Source organism: Magnolia sinica, chromosome 8, assembly GCF_029962835.1.
Source record: "Magnolia sinica isolate HGM2019 chromosome 8, MsV1, whole genome shotgun sequence".
Taxonomy (NCBI): Eukaryota; Viridiplantae; Streptophyta; class Magnoliopsida; order Magnoliales; family Magnoliaceae; genus Magnolia; species Magnolia sinica.
The window spans coordinates 16,990,202-17,011,837 of record NC_080580.1 but is presented as its reverse complement, the minus strand read 5'-3'; the positions used below and the strand labels follow the sequence as shown (position 1 = coordinate 17,011,837).

General features: G+C 38.2%; 1 protein-coding gene across 2 annotated transcripts; it reads right to left on the bottom strand.

Moving 5' to 3' along the window:
• Positions 1-7,258: 7,258 nt before the first annotated feature.
• On the bottom strand, positions 7,259-9,330 carry LOC131253003 (myb-related protein MYBAS2-like). Of its 2 annotated transcripts, none has more exons than XM_058253819.1 (3): positions 9,128-9,330; positions 8,866-8,995; positions 7,259-8,180 (listed from the first exon to the last, which is right to left on the bottom strand). In XM_058253819.1, the coding sequence occupies exons 1-3, from the start codon at positions 9,240-9,242 to the stop codon at positions 7,655-7,657; spliced, it is 771 nt and encodes a 256-aa protein (XP_058109802.1). In that variant the 5' UTR covers positions 9,243-9,330; the 3' UTR covers positions 7,259-7,654. The 2 variants fall into 2 exon arrangements, with proteins under 2 accessions (XP_058109802.1, XP_058109803.1); XM_058253820.1 differs by having other exon boundaries at positions 9,084-9,295.
• Positions 9,331-21,636: the final 12,306 nt, after the last annotated feature.

The following is a 21,636-nucleotide window of genomic DNA, read 5'->3' as shown; positions in this document are numbered from 1 at the left end:
CCACTATGATGTATTTGTTTTATCCATGCCGTCCATCCATTTTTCCAGATCATTTTAGGGCAAGAACCCAAAAAAGAAGATGATCCAAAGATCAATTAGACCACACCACACGAAGTAGTGGTAATTGAATGCCTGCCATTAAAAAAATTCTTGGGGACAACAAAAGTTTTGAATCAAGCTGGTATTTGTGTTATCCCTTCATCCAGGTCTCTGTGACCTAATGAACAGGTTGGATGGCAAATAAACATTACGGTAGGCCCTAGAAAGGTTTCAACGGTGGGTGTCATTATCACCATTATTTCCTATGGTGTGGTCCACTTAAGCTCTTTGGATTTGCTTTATTTTTGCCTTAAAATGAGCTAGAAAAATGGATGGATGGCGTGGATATAAAACACATACATCACGATATCAACAGTGTAGATCACTTAGCCAAGGCCCTAGCGGAATCTTCTTCCCAAATAAATGGTGCTGTGGAGATTCCCTAGTGCGAAGAAAAGTGAGAATTTATTGTAAGTGTGCAAGAGAATGGAGAAGTGTGGGGCCCACGATATCAACAGTGTAGATCACTTAGCCAAGGGCCTCACTTTTCACTGGGTGGTTATAAAGAACCCTAACGTGATGAATGATGTAATTCAGTACTCTTGAGCTCCCTTTTGTACCCACGTGCATGTTTCGCTACCAGTGGGTGGAGAAGGGTGGGACCCACAATATCAACCGTCTGGATAACTTAGCCATGGGCCCCACTTTCTACTTAAGGGTTATAGAGGACCCCAATTCGATAAATGACAGAATTGAATAACAAGTTTCTTTAACCCTGGGACGATGATGCAATTTGATGCACGAGCTGGCTAATCTATACCCCGTGCATGTTTCACTTGGTGGGTGTATGTGGAATACAGCTGCCTTACAAATTTTTCTTTTTTTTTTCTTTTTCTTTCTTTGTAGGCCATCTTACTATTAACGGTGGGTTAGGTTGGAGGAATATTCCTCTTTAGGTTGCACATGAGCCAAAAAGAACTAAGGTTGGATAATCAAAGCCATGCAATCAAGGGCCAGCAAAATGGTTGCAATAGAAAAAGATGGTCCAATCCATCTAAAGCTATATGAACTTCCACATGCAGCCATTTCTTTCCTACCAATGTATCACATGTATAGAATATCTTATCTATGAAATATGAAGGTGCCCTATGTATTAGATGAGTTACACCAGTACACTAAGTCATACCTCAGCTGTTCATTGATTTTAATGTTATAGTCTAATTATCCAATAATGAGGGACCAACATGATTTTTGTACCAAGTTATCATCATGGTGTGATCACCTTTTAAATATCTTATATGTGTGACACATTGGCAGAAGAAAGAAAATTAATTCTACGTTGTGATTTTCTAGAGTAAAAGTTGGTGTGGGGTCTTGACGACCTACCGCTTTTATTACACGTAGAAATCTCTCTTTTTGGTCGACATGTACAGAGAGAGAGAGAGAGAGAGAGAGAGATCTTTTGGTTGACTTGGGCTTTTAGCTTAATCAATGTACTGTTTGTAACAACGTAGTAACCTTTGTGTGTATGCGTATTTGAGAGAGAGAGCATCCAATGTAATTGTCTTGTATTTATCTTGAGAGATATTATCCCATGTATGCTTAAATTATTGTTGGAAGGGAAATGATATTTCAATATCCCAATATGTTTGAAATATTGTTGGACGGGAACTGATATTTCAACCCCTAAAAATTGATACTTCCACTATGGAAAGGGTACCTTGTACATCACTGAGATAACAGAAAAGCTCTATAAAATAAAATAAAAATAAAAAGTCCAAATTAATTACACCTTAAGGGTAGACCTATCAATTACTTAGCGGTAGAAACATCATTTCCCAGGTTGAAAAAATTCCATTTCCTTAACTAGACCCAACAACTCAGCTTGAAACAAAAGACACCCCTTACTAATTGTCTTTAAAAAAGGAAACATATCTATCATACATACATACACATCTTCAAAGTGTCACAACAAAATACAACCTCCATCATTGACATACAAAAAAAAAGGGGGGATTTTCATAACTGCAAGAAAACCCACTCTCAAAGTAGTCCTTTTACATCCTAATTCATCACAACTTAGAACTCTTTCCTCATGCATGCATGAACTAGCTAGGTACATACACCTAAACACAGTGTATATCCTTTTAAACAAGGTGGTGGAGTGATGTTTTGAGTGGTCCATGTCGGCTTTTGATGCAAGTGTACGGTCAGGATGGAGTTGGAGATTGGTGGTTTTGATAGGGCAGTTAGAAAGTAGTGATAAGCACGTGTACTGCTCATATGTAAGGGCTTTTTGATCCACTTCTTCTTCTTTTGTGATGTGTGGTCCCAATTATTCTCTCATTATCTTGCTAGTTAAAAAAGGGGATTAGTGCTAAGCCACCCAAATCCATCAACCCACATATTGTTTTCTTTCTCTTTCTAGAAATCACCTCTATCTTTTTTTGCATGTGCATATAGATATGGCCACATTAACAATCTTAGCCCTTAAACATACTCTACCATAATCTATGTTATCAGTAGTGACTGGCACGTGCTAGAGTGAGAGAGGTGTTTGTCCTTGTGAAAGTTGTAAATGTGTGGCGCTAGGCAGATTTGGGACCACATGATGCATGTGTCAAATCAAATATAGTCATCAAATGCATCATCTCAATAAACCCTTAGTACCCAAGAATAAGCTCAATGGGTACTCTCAGGTGGACCATCAAATAGGGAACAAGGCGAGAGGGAATGCTACCATTAATATTATTCACTAGGGCTCACTTTATTTGCAAAACCATCTAACTTTTTTTTTTTTTTTTTTCCTTAGCCCTTCATCCATACCGGATGAAAGGTCTGAATGGTGTGGATTCTATATACACAACACGGCGGCCCACCCATGCAAACCAAGGGTGATTATCCCCTTTAACATGTTTCATATGTTGTTGCCCACTTGATATTCTGGGTCGTGGGGTATTTTGAGGCAATGCATTTGATTGACAGATTAGATGTTGTTAACCCATCATATATATGATCTTTACATCTATCTAGTACCACCATAGCTTTTATGATCTCATTCGTATCATTGAAGCATTCACCTTTTTCTATATGATGAAAAATCATATAATGTTTAGTCTCTGTCATAAGTCATCACGGAAGTAGTTATAGTCGACTGTTGGCCGTATAAAATGATATCTTTGTTCTTTAATTTATAAAGAAGAGAAAAAAATGACGTCTTTAATTTCCATGGTAAACTATGGTTCCTTTTCACATCTGGTGCCAGTGATCTCCAACATGGCCCCACCAATGTCAAATGATCTAGAATATTGTAAAAAGATAGGGTGAGATTGAACTACTAATAAAGTGGGCCCACCATTTTCAAATGATATGGATTGTCATGGTGCACCAAGTGTACTAAGTTACTACATACATGAAAGATGTGAACCACATAGGACCCACCAATATCAGATGATAAGAACTTTATGATGGTTAATTAAGAGTGAGTTTCAAACCGTTCATAAAAAGGGTCCACTAATATCAGATGCATTCAACATTCATGAAAGCTTGCTACTTGCCACGTGGACGGTCCAAATACAGTCTGCCTTGCCACATGATCGGGGAGGGGTCTAGTCATATTCCATCTCCTTCTCCAATAGATTTTTCTTTTTCCTCCGCTTTCTCTTTGTCATGCTTGCTTTTGCTTGTGCTTTTCTTACTGGGCGGGTAACTATACATTTTCAGCCACTGCTTAGTCAATGGACCCATGTTGTAGTGACTCTGACCGTTGATGCATTGGGCTTCAATTCACCATGGATAGACCATGCTCCAAAAATATTCTTAATGGAGAGATCCTTACCTTTTATTTTGTTGCTTTGATGCAATAGCTGTCCATCTTCAACCGAGAAAGCCTGAAGATTACTGGATAAAATCTTTTTTTTAACACACGCACACACACCCCACACACTCACGCTAGTGGAATTTCACCACCTATGGATCAAATCTTATTGAACACTTTGGAGTGATTATCTATCCATATGGGTCAAATAGACTAGTTTGGACAGCTAAACCATGGCATCACTTGCATAAGCCATGAGCTATATACAAAGTATTCAATAACGGTAAAGGTAGCCTCGGCCATAATTACCATTACTACTATATAGTTCTTTCTTTCTTTCTTCTTCTTCTTATTTTTTTATTGGAAAATACCTGTTACGGTAATGGCTGTTAAACGTTACAGCCTATAATGCATAACGTTCCCACCATTGCTGTTATGTAACTGTTATGGCCGTTGCGTAACTATTTTTGAATACCAAGTACTGTTCAAATCATGGCCTCATGTCCATGCAGAGGGAGCTGAGCCAATACCTTTGTAGGCATGGTAGTAATTGTCCATCCATGTCATTTTCCATACATATATCATGGTCATCCAGATCACTTATCCATTTTCCTTGATGATTGATTTGCCACTAATGAAAAAACATTAAGATAGACTATTAAAAAAAATAATTGGAAGAAGCAAATAATCTCTCTCTCTCTCTCTCTCCTTTTTTTTTTTCATCTTTTATTGCATTTCAATTTAATAGACCTTAATCCGTGAAACTTCGCTTTGTTATTATTATTATTATTATTCATTAGAGCCTATTTGATTGACTTTTAGTGAGTGAAGTGACAAATAGAAAAGGCTAATAAACAATATTTTATCAAAGAATGGTCCAATACACTGAATACATAGTAAAGCACAAAATAATAATAAAATTCACATTTTTTCTATTATTTAAATATTTTTTAAAGCTTTTTGGACCAAAAAAGGAATTTGGTAGATATGAGCTTGTATCACCTAATACAGGTCTGATAAGGTACGTAAACTCGTACGAACCGTCCTTAAGAAACTTCATTTTCAAGATACCCAATGAGAAAACCCTGCCCATGTGGAACTTCATTTCTAATATTTTCGTGTGTCATCCACCCACTAAAGGGAAATGATACTGATGACCCGTCTCTATCGATTGACATCCTTTAAATGGGCATTCGAAAGAAAAAATAGTTAAAGTTGTCATCCAAGGGTGAAAAAGGGTGAGACAATAGGATGGCTAGGATTGTTTTATTAGTGTGGCTTTTGAACCATGGGCCATCTAAGTAAGGGCCCACTAGATGGATGGTCCTGATCCACCATCTACATATTCACCATCTCTCATGCATTAAAAGTAAAAGAATTGACCATCTTGTTTAAACATTTACAGCACTTACTCTTTTTGTTACCACCTCCCATTAGTTTGCAACCAATGCCATCTCTGTCCTGCATGCGCACCAGCTACCCACTATTATATTGTAAAACCTTCCTAATGACATTAATTAATAAAATAATAAAACTGACCTACTTTTTATTAATAATAATATATAAAAAAAATTAATATAGAGGAGTTATTGATATAATGGAGCCTAACAATTGTACAGTGGCACACTTATAACTAAATCAGAACCACCCAAGTACTGGGACCCACTGCAGATGGGACATAGCCACAAAATCAGATTGTCTAGATGATCATGCCCTCTGATTGATGGGCATTCATTATTTTAAATCTGGACTGTTGAAGAATTTTATTTTCAATTGCCTATTAGATGTCTGCCAATCAGCTACTTAAGACCATATACACGGTGTGATTTCTAGTTTGTGACGCATCTATAGGGGGGATAACTATTTGGACGGTTTAACTTGAGATATATGTATGTCATGTGTATGATTTTTCTGTGCATATGCATAGATTATAATAGTATGGCAAAGTATCGAATACCTCTTTTAAGTAATGAAAATGACCAATGAGCTCTCCATACAACTTTCACAAGGACAAACACCTCTCTCACTCTAGCACGTGCCAGTCACTACTGATAACATAGATTATGGTAGAGTATGTTTAAGGGCTAAGATTGTTAATGTGGCCATATCTATATGCACATGAAAAAAAGATAAAGGTGATTTCTAGAAAGAGAAAGAAAATAATATGTGGGTTGATGGATTTGGGTGGCTTAGCACTAATCCCCTTTTTTAACTAGCAAGATAATGAGAGAATAATTGGGACCACACATCACAAAAGAAGAAGTGGATGAAAAAGCCCTTACATATGAGCAGTACACGTGCTTATCACTACTTTCTAACTGCCCTATCAAAACCACCAATCTCTAACTCCATCCTGACCGTACACTTGCATCAAAAGCCGACATGGACCACTCAAAACATCACTCCACCACCTCGTTTAAAAGGATATACACTGTGTTTAGGTGTATGTACCTAGCTAGTTCATGCATGCATGAGGAAAGAGTTCTAAGTTGTGATGAATTAGGATGTAAAAGGACTACTTTGAGAGTGGGTTTTCTTGCAGTTATGAAAATCCCTTTTTTTTTTTTTGAATGTCAATGATGGAGGTTGGATTTTGTTGGGACACTTTGAAGATGTGTATGTATGTATGATAGATATGTTTCCTTTTTTAAAGACAAGTAAGGGGTGTCTTTTGTTTCAAGCTGAGTTGTTGGGTCTTGTCAAGGAAATGGAATTTTTTCAACCTGGGAAATGATGGTTCTACCCCTAAGTAATTGATAGGTATACCCTTAAGGTGTAATTAATTTGGACTTTTTATTTTTATTTTATTTTATTTTATGGAGCTTTTCTGTTATCTCAGTGATGTACAAGGTACCCTTTCCATAGTGGAAGTATCAATTTTTAGGGGTTGAAATATCATGTCCCTTCCAACAATATTTCAAACATATTGGGATATTGAAATATCATTTCCCTTCCAACAATAATTTAAGCATACATGGGATAATATCTCTCAAGATAAATACAAGACAATTACTTTGGATGCTCTCTCTCTCAAATACGCATACACACAAAGGTTACTACGTTGTTACAAACAGTACATTGATTAAGCTAAAAGCCCAAGTCAAACAAAAGATCTCCCTCTCTCTCTCTCTCTCTCTCTCTCTCTCTCTCCCCCTCTCTACGTAAAAACAAACAAGGTTGAAAAAACAGTATTATGACCATGTAATAGCCAACAAACCGAAACTATCCACCCCATGGGAATAACAGCCATTTTACCACTAAACATCGTTACAATCCATAACACCATTATGGTTGAAAATCAATTTCCATACAAAACAGCCACTATTCTGCCATATAACAGATGTTATTGAGAAAATAACCACAAGTATTTTACAAGCATTTTTCATTACATAACACAACATAGAGTGACCGCTCATTACAACAGCGCGGTATGTTTATTTTTAAAGAGTAAATTGATACAAGCTAACACAAATCTAGGGAAGAAAACGATTATCTATTGATCTACATGAAAGTAATTCCAAACTAGTCTTCAAGGATCAACATCTTACATTCATGTACATACATCATAATCCATCATGGTTTTTTCAATCTCTTAGTAGGCTCCATGGGCCTCTCACATACACATGAATAGACACAGACATAAACACTAGTATTCATGCATGGACACATACATGATGATGTGTGATGAGGTACATAGACATGGCATGAAACGTCCCCATGCTGTAGGGGTTATCTACATATAGCTAAAAGTTCACATTTCTTTTATGGACAAAATTGGAAGAGAAACAGTTATGGCAGTTAAGACTCTCTTCCATGTTGGTAGTTGGACACAAAGAGATCACCCAAGGGAAGCCATAGCTTGAGCTGATCTTCCTCTTCCGTCTTCCACGTCGAGGAATCGTAATGGTAATCCCACACCGGCGAATGCATGGAAGTGCAAAAGAAGTTCCCCGCATGATCCCTAGAGCAATCGTCGACCACCAGCCCACTTATCATTTCCGACAAATCGATTTCCTTCCAAATCTGGTCCATGGAGTACCCCTTCGCATCTTCTTCCATGCTCTCCTCTCCTTGCGTAGCTAGATCACTGCAGGCGCCATTATCGGTCATTTCGGCCTTTTGGGTTCCGACTTCTTCATGAGATGAAGAATTCTCCACTGTAGGATTATTACTAGGCGATGTGGATTGGCAATGGGAAGCTGACGGTGATGAAGGTGATAAAGCTCGTTTCCTTTCTTGAGCCTTCTTCCTCATGTGGGTTCGCCAATAGTTCTTGATCTCATTGTCCGTGCGGCCTGGTAATTTCCGTGCTATCCTAGACCACCTGCAAGCAATTCTTTCAAATCTTTAAGCAGAGAAGAAAATGTAACATGGTGTGGAAAACTACACCTCAGTGGAAGAGTAAAAATCACTAGAGAAAGAAGTCTACTGTTTCCTTAGATAAGCATTTCATGATTCTTGCACTTCATTTGCAGAATTAATCCTACCTTAATCATGAAAGACAGTAAATAGAAATATTTTCATTTAAGATAACCAAGCAGAACTTCATTAGCCCCACTGCAGTATAAGGGCCACCAAACACTCTACAATAAGCAAAACCCAATAAAATAGACTCAAATTCAAGATTTTAATTATCACGATAACCGGGACATCCAAACATAATATTTTTAGTCACTCGAACAAAGAAAAAAAACCCCAAAACTCAATAAGCTAAGTTCATGATTTTATTACAATAACCAGGCCATCCAAGCGAATACCATAGTTACTGAAAAACCAATTTTTTTTTTTTTAAAAAAAAAAAAAAACCCAAAACTCAATAGCTTTAGTTCATGATTTATAGTGATAACCAGACCATCCAAAGGCTAGTAAACCCAAAATTCAATAACTAGAGTTCATGACATATTGAGATAACCCGACCATCCAAACGCGACATTAATTACCAAAAAAACAAAAACAAAAACAAAAACAAATGGATAGAAGAGAAACCACATGGAATCAAAAGAGCAAACCTATTTCCCCAACGTGAATGCAATTCAAGAACAAGACGCTCTTCCTGAGGAGTCATTCGCCCGCGTTTGAGACCGGGATGCAAGTAGTTAACCCAACGTAACCTGCAACTCTTTCCTGTTCGATTCAAACCTACAATAAAATTACCAGCTGGGTTAAACCAGTATCTCCTTCGAGTCATTCTCATCATCAAATAAGCCTAACTTACTATACTACTAACATGTGTGTGTGTTGAGAGAACACACCGCCAAACCCCCCGCGAACCTGAGACTTTTGCAATGAAATCCCATCGCCTTTCGCCCAACAAGGTCACGAAGCAGACCAGTTGCAGGTCTTCTTGCTCAGTCCATGGTCCCTTTCTGGTCTCTTCTTTCACCATCTTTCTTGATCTTCTCTCCTCTTCCACTTCTTTATCCACTACTCTTCAATGGATGCTTCTCTACCTTCAGCTTTCTCAACTGCTCTTGTTTATATATACCTGATGGGTGATGTCATTTTGCGATTCCTTACGATGTGCTTTGTGATTTTATCTCATGGAGGGTGGTGGATGGTCTGGTTGGATTATTATTTTTTTATATTGTTTATGTTTGTTCTAGTGGGGGCCATCTTTAAGTGATCGAGACCGTTGATTTGGTGGGCCATACTGTGGATGGACAGTTTCCTAAAATTCCTAATAATGGGGCCGTCCTAACTCTTCGGCTGGTGGCCTGAAATTAGACAGTGAAGAATTGCCAAGGAAAAAAAGGCCAAAATTGGATTGATGAGATTTTCTGATCTTGGAGATTTTTGGACCACAGGAAATCCATGATGGGATGTGTAAATTTGAAGGTACGGATCAGTAAATTGTGGGCCCCACTTGTATAAACTAGGAAACTCAAGATGTTTGGTGTTGTTCTCTTCATAGAATACAAGCATTGGAGTGAATGATATAGGTACTAAGAAAAAAGTATGGCCCACCATGAAGGTCACCATTCTAGAAAATCAGTCTGATTTGATCTAGGTGGGCCACAAATGTACATTGAGTCAGACCATTGGTTTCCATTGATTCCAACAGCGTGGCTTACCTGATTAGCAGAATGGCCTGATTTTTTTCCCAGGTGATATTCATGGTAGGGCCTACTGTTTTCATGGAGGTGATGTCCTTTCCAAATATCATGTTGGCGGGAAAGATGATATCGTACCATACGGTATGGTGCCTTGCCTGCATTGGGTCAGTTCTCTTCTATCAATAGGGTACGTCACATATCCTTTTGTTAAAGAGAAAATACATACCTTTTGGCGTATATATGCTCTATACGGACACTTGATTGATGTATATTAACTATCTCTTCAGTCTATATCTACCAATCTATTGGTGGGCCATGGCCCAAACATTGTACTAACCAAATAGTCCTAACCATCTGATCAATAGCTGGTTGTTTGGACGTTCTACAGAAATTTCAAGGCTCTATAGCCCAAATCACTAACCATACCCTTGGGTACTAAAGCTAGGATCGGCTTTCATGTCATGGTCCATCAATTGGACGTCTTGGATTCTTGGGCGTGTGCATTTACTGGACGGTTGAGATGATTTATACAATAAGTTTCTGTGCATATCTTGTATGCTTGATCGTTACCCGTATAGGAATTAAAAAGAGTTTTTTTCATCTACATCCCTTTGCTATATGAAAATTTGATATACCTCCCTGTGTTTTTTTTTTTGCAAATGACCCTCTAAGCCATTGGGCACGGGACTGCACCATTATCCTTGGCTAGACTGTTGGTGGTGTCCACCAGATGGACGATCAAAATGAGAAACATGGCATCAATGAATGGGACATCATAGGTGTTGGGTGTGGAGTATGCGCGACATTACATTTAGGATGTTATTGTACAAATCCAACTACACAATTACACAACTAAATCGGGGAGCCATAACATAGAACTTGTGTGGCCGGCTCAAATCAATCACACATGAGAAGATAAACCTGTCTTAGGATAAAGTTTGCCTCACTAAAGTCTTCATTTCAAAATTTGATAAAAGCTATTCCTTAGTTAATTAAGAGTAACATTCACATATAATTGCTTTATAATAAAACATTATCGAATTACAATGACAATATTAGGAAGTGCTCTCAAATTACTTTACATATGCACAATGATCTTTTTTACGCATATTAACTCCGAAAGAAATGATAGCACTATGAAAGCTCATGTACTATTATTTCAATGATTGTTTCAACTTGTCTGTAAATAAATTTTAGGAGCTTACCAACTTTAATAGCCCAATTTTTGTTAACATATCCTATAAGTTGTTTCACGTAAATGTCTTCTTATAAGTGCCCTTTTAGAAAGCTTTTACATCCATCTGATCTCATTTCAAATCCTGGTATGCAACAATAGTCAAAATCATGTGAATGTTTCTTCATTATCAAATCTTGGTATGCAACTCAAATTAATTATTTCTCTTGTTGAAATCATATAGGTCAATTCTCTTATTCCATTATTGGGCACAAAATATAGAACATATTACATTTTGGGTCGGATCAAATGACATAACTACACGATCAAATCAAGGAGCTGAAACATGAAGCTCAATTAATGGTCTGCTTAAATTAACAACATATGAGAAGGCTTAAATTAACAACATATGAGAAGATAAGCCAATTCACCTCCCCTATCCAAAAGCAAAGATGGTATGTCGATGACAGAGGCTTGATCAAATGCAAGTGGATAAGCCCCATTATTTTTCTCATCTCTTATTTTTAACTTCATTTCCTTTCAAGTGCTACAACGAGGAAGTGCAATGCGACGGCAAAATAGAGAGGGGGACACTCATGCACTATTCAAGAAGAAGCACGAGTACTACACGGTCCACAAGAAGGGAGCGTTAGTATGTAGTCCATTAGAAGGGAGCATGCATGTGTATGCGACATGAGGAGGTACCCACATTATGATCCAAAGTGGAGGATGCATTGCATGATCCAAAAGGGCATGACATAGCCTGGAGTGGGCTGTGCTTTGCACAGTCCAGTGAGAAAGTGAGAGAGAGAGAGAGATGAATTTGGGGAAGGGGGGGTACATTTATAAAGGGAGAACGGTGGCCCCGTTAGGGTTTACCACCTGCCTCTATATCTCCCGGTCAACCCCTTTCGAGTGCCCTAACTTTTTAAGTTCACCTTAACAATGTTGGTTGGTATGGCATACATGGAGCAAGAATAGACGAGGTGATCAAACCAGTCGGGATTCCAATACCTTTGCATACAACTGTTTTTATGCTAGATAACTACCACACTAGCGCACAACCTCCCAATCACTTCAACGTCTGCCTTATGTTTGCATGACCACACTGAATGGAGTTAACAAAGCTGTTAATAAATCAGATCTTAGGATTCTTGGACATATGCCGTCTGGGTTTGGCCTTGCAAGGTCCAGTTCTCTTTCCTTTTATTTTTATTTTATTTATTTATTTATTTATTTTTTTTTTGTCTTTTTAAAGACAAGATTGGATCTAATTGTGTTCAGTACTGCTCATCAGTCTTTCGACCTTGGTTTCAATCTTGGGTCCATGGAAAATAATGGGATTGACATGTGGGGTCCACCTAAATGAATAGATTAATCACACATACACACATGTATCACTCTGACATATTTAGGGTGTAAATGGGATATATATCTTGCTATGTATAGCTTAACAAACCTCGTTTAATTCAAGTCTGCTGATTCTAACCAGGTGATCTAAGATGGTCGACCCAATCAGGCCTTTTTTAACCAGGTGCAAAATGAAAGACCTGAAATGGACCTGATGAGAGATTGGACCCTGGCTCTGTTAAAGTGGGGTTGGATCTATCAGGAGTTAAAACGGTGATTGGTTTCTTGTTGTGAGGAATTTGCAACCAATCTGTCCAATAAGAGGAGGTATCTACAAAAACAAAACAAAAAACAAAAAAAAAAAAAAAACAAGCGAGGTTTCTCAAATTATCATAAAACAGAGACTGATAGATGTAAGAATCTTACGAAAGTTTTCAAAAAGGAGAAATGCCAAAGCTGATTATGCTTGGTAGGACTAGAATCCTACTTATATGCAGATATGCCAGTACATCACACGTGTTCAAGATCCCAACCATTCATTCGGTGACCCCATTACTATGTCCTCTTGTCTCCAAAATCAGACCGGTCATCTCATCAGGTGGGCCACGTTTGTACACTGAATACTGATCTTTGACCATTTCTTTTCATATCCATCTTCTTCCACGTGTGGCTCTCCTGATAAGCCAACATGTCTGACAATGAGACTGACAGTGGGTCCACCTAACGAACATCCCAGATAAAACACGTGCCATGTTGGCACGTGCGGATAGTATTCAATCCTACACGCGCGAGGGGCCTTTAGGAGCCCAAGAAAGAAAGGATGCGTGTGTCCCTTGACTTTGTAAAGGGTAGAGATGGAATGCATAAATATGTAAAAGCAAAGTATAAACGGACAAAACGATAAAAGGCATTTTCATTCTTTTAAGAAAGTGGGCCATATGATTTGGGGTTGTAAAATGCCAACGAGACTCGCCCCTTCTAGCCTTCCACGTGATAATCCACACCATCCATCTAGAAGATCCCTATAGATCTGCCACATGGCAAAAATCTCACTATCAGATATCTCATATTCATTTGAAACACTGTTAGAAGAAAAATGTCCGGAGTTGCTGACCTACACTCCATGGAATATGATATTTGATCGGTGCGATTTCCACCATGATACTCATATGCGGTTAGAACTTCTAGTTGGATAGCATGGATCATCATCACTTACGTGTAGATGAGGCGAAACTTCCGCGAACCTTCTTGCTGAAATAGGACGGTTTGGTAGTCTGCTAGACCACCGAATTCCTTCATAACCTTGCTGTCACTGGTGGAGGAAATGGGCCCACCTGTCTTTTGTTGGTGGGTCCCAATATTTCCACCAGTGAAAGCCCAGGAACCCAACTAGTTATGTTGTCCTGATCAGCACGTGCCTTTCTCCATCACACGTGGGAGCCGGATGTGCATTGTATTGCATTTACTGTGTGCATTTTACTTGGATTTTGAAAGTAATAGTCGGTGGATCAGGTTTACGTTACTATCGTATGTATGCAGTCCAAATTTTGGGTGGTCCACAAATAAATTGCTGGGACCTTTGATGGGTGTATGTAAATAGTCATGAGATTATGGAAGATCATGACACGTAGAAACATGCACTGAAAGTGGGCCAAGGAATCAAACGATCTACATAATCTTGGGATTTTATTTAAAGATAGATGGTGAATTGACCAAAAGTCTGTCTAACCACTATGGGAGAGCGGGTTTAATCATTCTTTTGATTTTACAATTAAGATATCATTTAGATCTTGATCTATGGTTTAGATCATTTATAAAATGTACTAGATTGAAAAAAAATTGAATATAAATACATCTATTCTACTATATTTCTTAGTATTTTTTTACACGCATTCACACACGCTTGCACACGCACACCGTACTGAGTGTCGAACCCTTGACCTCCTGTTAAAACTTTAGAATACCTCTTAGTTGGAGTAAGTGATATCTCTCAATATTTACAAGACAGATCCAAAGATAAGATATGTTGGGATACAAAATACTTGTCTCTATTTCATCCAAGCTACCTCTATCTTAGTATCTTTGTCATCTAAATTGTTATAAGTTGAAAATTATATTTTAAATTTAAAGTTTAAATTTGAAATAATATTCAGAATTAATAAAAAGAGTAGTGAAAAAGATGTGCAAGAATCACCCACTGGTGATTACCTACAAATAAGGTAGGTGCTAAATCATATGATTAATATCATCTTCACAATGTATGTTTTGGGCTATGCCCACCCATTCAGTCAGCTGTTTGGACTGCATGGATTGTTGCGTCCAACTATGCCAAGTTTACAATCGAAGAGTCGGCGCCTTTTTTAAAATGGTGGGGACTATTACAGTGCTAGTTTAAAATTTCAACCAAAAAAAGTTAAAATGGTTAATATGTGTTTAATCACACCATATTTCGTCCTGGTTGCTTATATGTTTTATGGGTGCAACTAGGGTCTGGGTCAATTTGAACATGGCTAGCCCAACCCAAAATTTTGTATAGGTTGCCTTGTGTTGAAAATTCTCAAAACCTGATCCTAGGTCAGGTTGGGCTCAAGTTAAGGGCTTGGGAAACCTCATCCCAACCCTGAACCTTCTTGCAAACAGTATAATTTATTATATTTAGTGTATTTATAGTGTGAAATATTAAATTCCTATAGGACTCAAACCCTTATATATGGTATATGTTGTAACCATCCCGAGCCAACCCTAGATGGTTTAGGTTGAGAATATGGTATATTGGGTTGGGTTGATCCAACTTGATGTTAAGTTAGACTCAGCATAACCCTCACCTTAATCCATCGCACCCTTGGACTTTCCTTCTAATATTACAATCTTCTTCTCAACTATGGTAGGATATCGGTATATGAACGCAAGAATTTAGAGCAAGTGCAACCTCTTCTGCAAAAATGTGTGTGTGTGTATCGGAATGCTCACCTGTGAACCACGGACTACCTATGAACTTCTTTGAGAACTCATCATATCTGGTGATTCTCGAAAATCTGAACGGTTCACATGAAGTAGAACCTCATGAAACTCCCTCTTACCAATTTTTACTTTGAACTAATACTTTGGTAGGCCATAAAAATGCAAACAGTTTCTTCCCTCGAGAGAGAGATATATATATATATATATATATATATATATATATATATATGGAAAAGGTACTATGCGCTCGACCTCACGAGTCAGTCCCATGAGGTCAAGCTGTGTGGGCCCCACCGTGATGCGTTTCGAACATCTACCCCATCAGTCAGATGCACCATTCCATTGTGGGTCTAGGTCTCAAAAATCAAGTCAATCCGTGACTTGTGTGGGCCACACCACATACAGAAGTGGGGAGGGGCCGTGCACCATTAAAACATTCATAATCATTTTTTGGGCCCACCGAGATGCGGTTTGCAAATCCAGCCCATCCATTATGTGTGTCCCAATTGGATGAGGGTTCAGACCAAGTTTCAGCAGCGTTCAAAACTCAAGGTGGCCCCACCTAGTGCTTTTATATGTTTTAACGGTGTCTTCACATGATTTTAGATGGTATGGCCCACCTGAGTTCCATATACAGCTGATTTTTTGGATATCTCATAATTTAGAGGGCACCCATCAAATGCACGGTGTTGATGGTCGACACGCATCACGGTGGGGCCCACACAGCTCGACCTCACGGGAGCTTATCATGAGGTCGAGCGCATAGTACCTTTTCCCATATATATATATAATTCAGCGTTGAACGACACTGTGAAAGAAAATTAATTACTGAGAACAGATGCTCTTTCATTGTGGTCAGATGCTCTATCATTTCTATTTGTTTATGTTTTTTAGTGAGATATGCTCCAATATTCCGGAGCATTATTCGTATTCCTCTTTGCACTGGAACGCTCAAACAATCCCATCGATTGTTCGGGACTGTCCCAATTGGTCAAAAAGCATATCTTGAGCTAACATGCAAACATGTACGGATTTATCAATCTCAACCAACTGATCAGTTGCCTCTGACATGGACGGATAAGATCACTTATACAAAGATGGGTGCAACCAACAATGTGGTGCCAACATTCATGGCTTATGATTCTATCTAAAAATACTTCTATTGGCAATCCTACCATCCATCATCCGTGGGTTGGAAAAAGTTGAATATGAAAAAATAAGACCAAATCAATAATAAAACAGATCAACCCATCAGAATGATTTTCACATGATAGCGTATGACTAGGTTATGGACTTAATGAACAATTGATGCCCTTATGATAAGCTAGAAGAAAGGAAAATAAATGAAAATTTAATTATTATGTATTGATTATTCACTGGTGTCCATCTAGGATTCCATTTCTCAGGGCATGCTTGTTTTGCAAGAAGAAAGTCTCTAATTATTTAGACAACAGTCACCTTAAATCTAATACTATGAATTATAATGGTGGAAAAGGTTAACAATTACTAATTAGAATCCACCTTTTTTTTTTTTCCTTTTACAAATCAAACATGAGAAGTGTCCTGTCAAAAGAAAATCGGTCATTTTTCTTTCTTTTCCCACTTATCAAACAGGCACTTAGATTGATCTATCAGACTTTTTGATTGACCTATGCAACTAAGTTCATTATAACTTCCAGTGCTTCAAAATCAAGGAAGCATTTCTCTTTTTAGTTCAAGAACCTCTCTCTCTCTCTCTCTCTCTCTCTCTCTCTCTCTCTCTCTCTCTCTCTCTTCGCAGATAAGAATGCATGGTAATGATAAAGGTAGATAAAGCCTTTTGGATAATCTAGTAGGCTATTCAAAGAAAGAAATTCTACCTGTTCTAATACCACATAGTCTAAATACCACAAGACTATAGTCTTTAGACCATCTTAATTTGCATAGGTGCATTGCATGGTTTCATGCCATAGTTTTGTGTCCCAGATTGACATAGGGATGGACGTGAGTCTTCCTCAAGGGGATGATTACTTTGAATTTATGGAACTTCTTTGGACTCCCCACAGAGATTCCTCGAGTCCATGAGGAAAATAGAAAAAATAGAAATAAATTCTAATAAATTTGAAAATAGATTAATTGATGATAAAAATGAAATTACAACCCTTTAAATAGTAATCTCATGCCTAGGAAGAAGTTTTAGAATCAAACTCCATAAAATGTTACTACAAATAGTGAACTTATTATTTTATAGATTATCATAATTCCGACTAGACTTTATGGCCTTCAGCCAAAAATAGTAAGTGTCCAATTTGGCCTAACCACATTATTCTCCTAATTTTTCTAAGCCCTTTTCATGTTGGGCACGGCTCCTAAAGCTTAAAGGATCAATAGTTATGATCGAACTAAAACTTACTACAAATAGTAAAAACGAAATTAAAATGGGCTTTCGTCCGTTGATCTGATGGAATCTCGCAAATCTGATATGGGCAACCCAGTATAATAGGGTTGGTCGGCTAAAGTAGCTTCTCCTACCCCCAAAATCATATATGGTACGTCGAATAACTCATTTCAATTTGTGAGATATGCTTCTTTTAGGGTTTTGATGATCCTCATCACTTCCACCTTTGATCGGGCATTCTCTGTTTCATCTTGGACATGAAAGTGTCCGCAGCCCGCTCTACATCATGGATGAATCTCTTGTGAATCATTCGAGTCTACTTAAGACTCATTTTGACTTGATTCGGTTCCACAGGTCATGTGGCCCAAGTCAGTCAAGTTGCAACTCAACTCGAGACTAGGTCATCAGTCTGTCTGAGTCGCCGAGTCTTTTAACCATGTTCCCTTCTAGGTGAAGTAAAAGCTAATAAATCTATGATAAGAGATAGCATTCGCCAACCAACACATGAGATTGTTCATCCTCCACCGTCCATTTATCATGAACAAGAGTCCATACTTACTTTTCCTTCCCACTTTTCAAGAGCCATCTCACCATCAATGAACAGTGAAATTTCTTTAGAGCAAAATCTCATGTGTGAATCGGTGACAATATTGGCACGAATAACTTCCGATCATAAACCATACCTTGGAACCACATGTCTGCATCATCTCTGTTGTTTGTTTGGTGAATTCATTGGGGCAACCTCTTAGATGGGGTGGGCCATATCGATGTATATGGAAATTGGATGTCCCTAACCATCTAATGAGTTGTACATGAAGTTGATGGCATACAAACTAAATAGAACTAAGCCAAATAAGGTTGGTGATTGATTATCAACATGTAAGGTATTATCCTTTCCTTCTTAGTTTATATACACGGGGCCCATGGTTTTAGTGATCCAGATTGTCAACCGATAGGCCTATTAGGGAATCATGGAAGCACACAAAGACGAGTCAAGCAAAGTATACGCAATCGCATAACTAAGTCTAAACAAGAACAATTCAAATTTTATGTGGAAAACTCTTTGCGGGAAAAAACTACAGCACAAAGCGACAAGTAATGCACTATGAAAGCAGAAATTATAAGAGATACCGATTCGAACAAACCTCGAATCTCCTTCACAAGCCTTAGTTATGCCCTTGAACCCTTAGGAATGAATTAAAAAGCCCTCTCTATACTCTAGTCCTGATTACACCCGATATATCTAAACTATCACAACCGAAATAGGAAACAAATTCTGCGCTTATACAATTCTGTGCGCATCTTCGATAGGACCTTCAATGACATCAACAACCCATCGAGGATCTGTTGATGGCATCGAATACCTTCGATGACATCGACTAGCAATACCAAAACGTTCCAGCAACCAACATGAAATTTTTTAAATTTTCTCTATGGAATCGAGAATCTGTCGATGGCATTAACATCTGCTTAATGACATCAAGTGGTTTGTTGATGACTTCGACAGACCCTGTTGTTGACAAATTTAAGACATTAACAACAATATCCACGATGTCTTCAATCTTTATTCATCATATCTCCTTATCAATCATCATCTCTAATTTCACCTTGCATCATAGCTTCATCCTCGCTTCTCATGCACACTCCGTGTTCCATTTATGCTTTCACCAACCCCAAAGAGGTTGCACAGAATTTGAACTTCGTTGTGGGAACCACCTTAGTAAGCATATGGCTGGATTCATGCTTGTGTGAATCTTCTCTAGAGTTACGCCTTATTTCTCAAGTACCTACACGATAAAATGATGACGCACATCAATATGTTTAGTATGTGAGTGATAAACAAAATACTTATCTAAATTGATCACGCTTTCACTGTCACAATTGACTGCGACAACTCCTGCTGAAGCCCCAACTGATTTATCATTCATCTTAACCAAATACCTTCATTGAATGCTTCTGTCATTGCTATATACTCAGCTTCAGTTGTGGAAAGAGCCACCACAAATTGAAGCTTCGCCATCCAACTGATCGCTCTACCCGTTAGTACAAATGAGTAACCGGAAGTCTACCTTCTATTATCCATACTGCCCACGTAATCAGAATCCGCATAGCCTACTAACTTGTTCTCGAATTTATCAAATGATAAGACGTAGTGCTGCGCATATCGAATATATCAAAGTAGTCATTTCACTGCTTGTTAGTGTTGCTTGTTGGGATTAGACATGTATCTTCGAACAACACATACCGCATATGAAATATCCAGTCTTGTATATACCATGACATACATCAAGATGCCAACTGCGCTCGAATAAGGTACACGAGAGATAGCCTGTTTTTTTTATCTGTTTTAAGACTCTGTTCAGAAGAAAGCTTAAAATGAGTCACGTGGAGAACGCTGGCCAGCTTTGCCTTATCCATCCTTACTTCATCAATATCTTCTCAAGGTATTCTGCCTGAGATAACCATAGCATGCTCCTCTTCTTGTCTCTATGTATGTTAATGCTAAAAACTCTCATTGCAACCCTTAGATCTTTTTTTTTAAATGCCATTGATAATTGAGTATTCAGTATGTCAATCTCAACATGTTATGATAGGCGATAAGCATGTCGTCAACATATAATATCAAGATAATAAACTTTCCATCACTCAGTGTCTTGCAATAGAAACAATGATCATACTCATTCCTGGTAAACTTCTGACTCACCATGAAAGAACAAATTTCTCATACCACTGTCTAAGTGACTATTTCATGCCGTACAATGACCTCTTCAACCTGCAAACCTTGTTCTCTGCTCTTTGTATGTTAAAACATTCTGATTGCTTCATATAAACCTGCTCTTCCAATTTCCTATGCAGAAAGTCAGTCTTCACATTCATTTGTTCTAACTTGAGATTGTATTGGGCAATCAGTGCCAATATGAGTCTGATAGATACTTGCTTTACTACCAACGCGAATATCTCAATGAGGTCCAAACATTCTTTCTGAGCATATTCTTTCACTACCAATGTTGCTTTTACTTATCCTATTTCTTCTTGAAGATCCACTTGCACCCGATCGCATTTTAACCGACAGAAAGCTCCACCAGCTCTCACATCTCATTCTTATACAAGGAGTCCATCTCATTATTCATCATTGCTTTCCACTTTTCAGCATCTGGCTCATCAAGAGCCTCATGAAAAGTAGATGGATCCCTCTCATCTGTAATGAGGAAAAATGCGACATTTGAGTCATCCATGTATCTCGCAAGTAACCTGCGATCTCTTGGCTGATTCCTTATCACATGTGGCTACTCCACATACTCATGTACATGTATCTACATCTCAGTATCAGCCTATGACTCATCTTTATTTAGCTAAATATCCACGAACAACTTTTTCACTTCATTGTGTTCATCCTTAGGGAATAAGAATTCTTCGTCAAATTTGATGTCACGACTAATGATGATTTTTTGTGTGACCTTGTCATATAGCTTACACTCATTCACACCATCACTATAGCCAATAAAGATGTACTTTTTACTCATTTGGTCTAGCTTATCTCTCTTAATTGATGGTACTTGAGAGTAAACATCACAATCAAATATACGTACTCCCGAGTAGACTACCTACTGACCACTCCACACTTCCTCTGAAGTTTTACATTCAATAGCCGTAGAAGGTGATCGATTCACAAATTAATAAGCCGTGTTAACGGCCTCAGTTTATATTTTCTTACCCAACCCAACATTTCTCACCATGCATCAAGCCCTCTTCAAGAGAGTCCGATTCTCCGCTCACCCGCACCATTCTCCTCTGGTGTGTGGAGCACTGTATTGTGCCTAACGACCCCTTCATCTTTATAGTGCCGATTGAATTCCCCAGAAAT